The following is a 4256-nucleotide window of genomic DNA, read 5'->3' as shown; positions in this document are numbered from 1 at the left end:
AACAACAACAAAAAAAAAGAAACTGTCCAGATGACGTGTACATTATTTGGTGGTAAAAGAACTGGTACAAGATGAGCAGTGAGAAGACTGTCTATCTCTGTATTCTTCTAATGGCAAGCAGATGGCTGTACTGATGTCAGAAGTTCTGTTGGGATTTGGGTGTTTTTCTATTATGGTATTTTATGTATATTATACATTCTTGGTTTTTACCTGGATTATTGAGCATGAACCTTGATGTCTTGAACCACTTGGGATGCGTTACCTGGGAGGAGTTGACGGGAGATAGGACAACCCGCAGAAACCATCTTATCACCAGCAAACTGGTTGGTCCACTGTAGGAGTGGACTGCTTAGTGGGGAAAACGGTTTGTTTGTGACTCTTCAGACTGATGATGTAGGGATGGCGCCATCTAGTGGGCCTTCCCCTGTCTGTTCTCCCTTGTGTCTCTGTATTGTTTGTCTGATTATCATTACCTGTGACCTGTGTCATGTCCTGTTTGTGTATATAAAGTCTGTCTGTTAGTCCTGTCGGTGTCGGTTCATCGTTGGGTATTGCCTGTCCTGTCCTTCTTGTCTGATCCTGTTTAATCCTGAATCTGTTTTGTAAGTTTTGCTGCCATGTCAGCTTTTTTGATTTATTATTATTAAAAGTATTTTATTTTACGCCTGTCTCCTGAGTCCTGCCTGCGCAACTGGGTTCTCCTGTCCTGATCTGCCTTGAAACCCTGACAGATGAAGCCCTTCGGATGGAAACGCCTCTCAACAAAAAATGAAGAAAAAAAAAAGAAAAGAAACTGTCCAAATGACCTGACTGAACATTGTTTGATCAACTATGTCCAATTTAAAATATCTTTAGGATTAAATTTGACATTTACTTTAATTCATCAGGACTTATAATACGAGCATGCATAATGTTTCAGCAAATACCAGAAGAGTGGCACAGAGATAAGATCTTTGCATCTACCCTACAATTTCCTTATTGCTTTGAATTTTATTTTGATGACACTTAACCACAACTTCTCTTAACGTCATTACTTTATTTCTGAGACTGGATGCACATTTGCCCACCTTCAGTTTTTCAGAGCACAACCTTGACAGCAAGACTCAACATGGATCAGTTTAATTTCACAATGGCTAATTTTACTCTCTCCCCTCCAGGACTTCAATCTCAGCCGTCCTTGGATTCTAAGCACCTGGCTCTATTGGTGGTGTTTTCTCTCTTCTTCAGTGTGGGAGTTCCTGGAAACATTGCTGTCATTATCCTCAAGCCTAACTGGGAGCACCTGTCCAGTCTGAGCCAGAGTTTGGTGCTGAATCTGGCTGTGTCTGACCTGCTCAGTCTGCTGACAATTCCACTCTGGATTCATACCTGCCTCCATGGCTGGACTTTTGGCTTGATGGCCTGTAAGATTACCTCTTGTGTTGTGTACTGCAGCATTTATAGCAACCTGCTGACTGTCATGGGGTTAAGCATCCAACGTTACCTCGTGGTGGTGCACCAAATGGGATGCCGTCAGGTACGAGAAAAACTGCTGCTGGTTCTGCTCTGGCTGGTTGCGTGCATCTTGTCTATTCGTCATGTGGTGGTAAAAGAACTTGTACTAGATGAGCAGTGGGCAGACTGTCGATCTCTGTATTCTTCTAAGGGCAAGCAGATGGCTGCACTGATGACAGAAGTTCTGTTGGGATTTGGGTGTTTTTCTGTTGTGGCATTTTTATATATTCGCATCCAGATTAAAATTAACAAGGCAGCTTTTTTCAACCATCCTCAGACAACCCGACTTGTTACCAGCATCATTCTAAGCTTTTTCATTCTGTGGCTTCCATATCATACCATAAATGTGCTGAGTGTAGCAGCCATAAGTCTAAAAAACGAGTTTTTGATGAAGTTTTGTACAAGCACGAGAAGAATTTTTGCAGCAGTAATATTTGTACAAAGTTGCCTGAATCCTTTCTTATATGCCTTTACTTCTCTCAAGGTTTGTGCAGTTTGCCTAAAAAGCAAACCATTGCAGCAGAATCAAAGCATGCCCCCAAACCCAGATCTCATTTTAGTTGCATAATTATCATCCATCCATTATTTCATATTTTGCTTTTCTGTGTTGGGGTCACAACAGGCCCAGGAGATAAACCCAAACATACATCTCTCCACTGGAACTTTTCATTTCCTCCTGGGGCATCCTGAGATGGCCTCAGTCCTGAGAGGATAGCTAATTCCTCCAGCAAGTTCTGAGTCTGCCCTGAGGTCTCTTCTCAGTGGGATGTCCCAGGAAAATCTTTAAAGGGAGGCATCCAATGGAATTCTGTCAGATGCCTAAAACACCTCAACTCACTGCTTTTGATGAAGAAAACAGAGGTTCTACTTCAAGCTCCTTGTATCCAGGATCCTATACCTTCAGTCATGATGTATACCTCATGACTATAGATGAAGTTTGGAATATACAGTAGATGGACCAACAAATTTGTCTCAGCTCCTTCTTCACCACAGCAGACCAGAGCAACACCTGCATTACTGTGGACAAGACTCTATCTAACCATCTGTCTCCCGTTCTATCTAGCCGTCGCTAATGAACAAGATTCCCAGATACTTGAACTCTGCTCAAGCCAAAAACTCACACCTGACTTTAGATGGAGAAATAATGCAAAAATTACCAAAATAATGCAATTGTTTGTTTGCTGATTTTAAAAGCATGTTTTATGTCTTGCCCTTTATGACAGTGATGTGTTCAGAGTCACGAATGATTAATTTAAAAATAAATATTTGAGCTGTTTATCTAATGACCAGAATGAATATCTGTCTCTCCTGTAAAGCAAACAAACTGAATCCGACAAAAAAACGAGAGAGAAACTGTTTGTACTCACTGCTATGAACTCATTTAGGTATTTTATCTGTTTTCTTTTGTGTGCATATAAAATAGATAGCCAGCAAGGTTGTTTATGTTCTTACTCTGTGTATTTTTGATCCTTAGATATTGTCCAGAATAAATTTTACGAGTATTTTTTCATTTTTTATTTTAATAACTCATTTTGATTCTTTGTGTGAAGTAAGTAATGCTCACTAGGTTGAAGAGCTAACAGGTATTAATTAAAATGTTGCTTTGACGCTTCAAAAAGTAAGTGGGAAATTAGGTTTGGCAATTAAGGATTGTTTTTTAAGATTTTTTTTTAACGGTTTTTGAATGTCTCATTGGTCTTGCATCATCTTATCTTGCAGCGCTGCTATTACCTTATGAACCCCCACAGACCCTAAGGTCCTCTGGCACTGGACTAACAGTTCCAACAGTCAGAACTTACGTTGAGGCTTCTATCCATTACTATGGCCCCCGTCTGTGGAACAGTCTGCCAGAGAAGCTGAGGCCTGCAGAGAATGTTGTTTTTAAGAGCAGGCTCCAGACACATCTTTTTAACTCCATTTCCTGAACTGGATCATCTCTGCTCATGCTACATTTTCAATACAATTGTGTTTTTTGTTGTTGTTGTATTGTTTGCTTTTATTTTGAGGGTTTATTGTTTATAATTCTGTACATCACTTTGAGCTGCTTTTACTATGAAGGGTGCTTTATAAATAAAATTGATTGCTTGATTGATATGAAGAAATTAAATAAATAAAAAAATAAACATTACCACTAGACTTTTTACTTGTGTTCAATACTACCCATCTAAATTATGTTTCTCACGAAGTTTGAGGACAATAAGGGGTTTTAAAGAAATTTCAACTTTAATGTACTTTAACACACAGCGCCTTACACTTACAGCATCTTACATCACACACTTATCTTAGCGCTAAGCTAGCCACACACAATACAGACGTGCTAGGTAAGATGACGCAGACACAGCACTCCACTTCTCTCAAGCATCCTAACTACCATGGTAGAGTTGCACTCGGGTCCAAATAATTCGAACCGACCCGGCCCCAACCCGTAACAGTAATTACAAGTCCAAACCCGGAAAAAACCCCAGCATTTTTAATAAAGCTTATACCACCGACTATTATTAACGTTTTTTTTGGATGCGCATGGCTGACGGGGCAGAAGATCAGAGCTGAAGAGCCATCAAAGTGCATTAAATGCTTCATCTCTTCTGCCTGCATTGGACCCTGCTTTGACATGTCGGATTTTTTGTAATTTCACCTGTTTGGGTCTCGGCTGTGAGCATCTGATTGCAGCAGCTGAATGAACGTTCATTTGGGCTGATGGATCGCTGGCAGTAGTCCATCTGAAGCTTAATTGAACTTTTTACCTCTTTGATTCGGCTGGT

The 4256-nt window shown here is 40.2% G+C and overlaps 1 protein-coding gene across 1 annotated transcript; it reads left to right on the top strand.

Moving 5' to 3' along the window:
• The first annotated feature begins 1108 nt into the window (after positions 1–1108).
• LOC119417873 (C-C chemokine receptor type 8-like) lies at positions 1109–2062 on the top strand. Its single transcript, XM_037685124.1, has one exon. It carries the CDS (start codon positions 1109–1111, stop codon positions 2060–2062), a length of 954 nt encoding a protein of 317 aa, XP_037541052.1.
• The last annotated feature ends 2194 nt before the right edge of the window (positions 2063–4256 follow it).

The sequence above is a fragment of the Nematolebias whitei genome, chromosome 12 (genome assembly GCF_014905685.2).
Source record: "Nematolebias whitei isolate Nwh7 chromosome 12, NemWhi1, whole genome shotgun sequence".
NCBI classification, from domain to species: Eukaryota; Metazoa; Chordata; class Actinopteri; order Cyprinodontiformes; family Rivulidae; genus Nematolebias; species Nematolebias whitei.
Note: the sequence above shows the minus strand (reverse complement) of the source record. Positions and strands in the feature narration are given on the sequence as shown.

Coding starts and splice junctions, on each gene's coding strand:
- LOC119417873 (XM_037685124.1), top strand. CDS start 1,109: ATGGATCAGTTTAATTTCACAATGGCTAATTTTACTCTCTCCCCTCCA.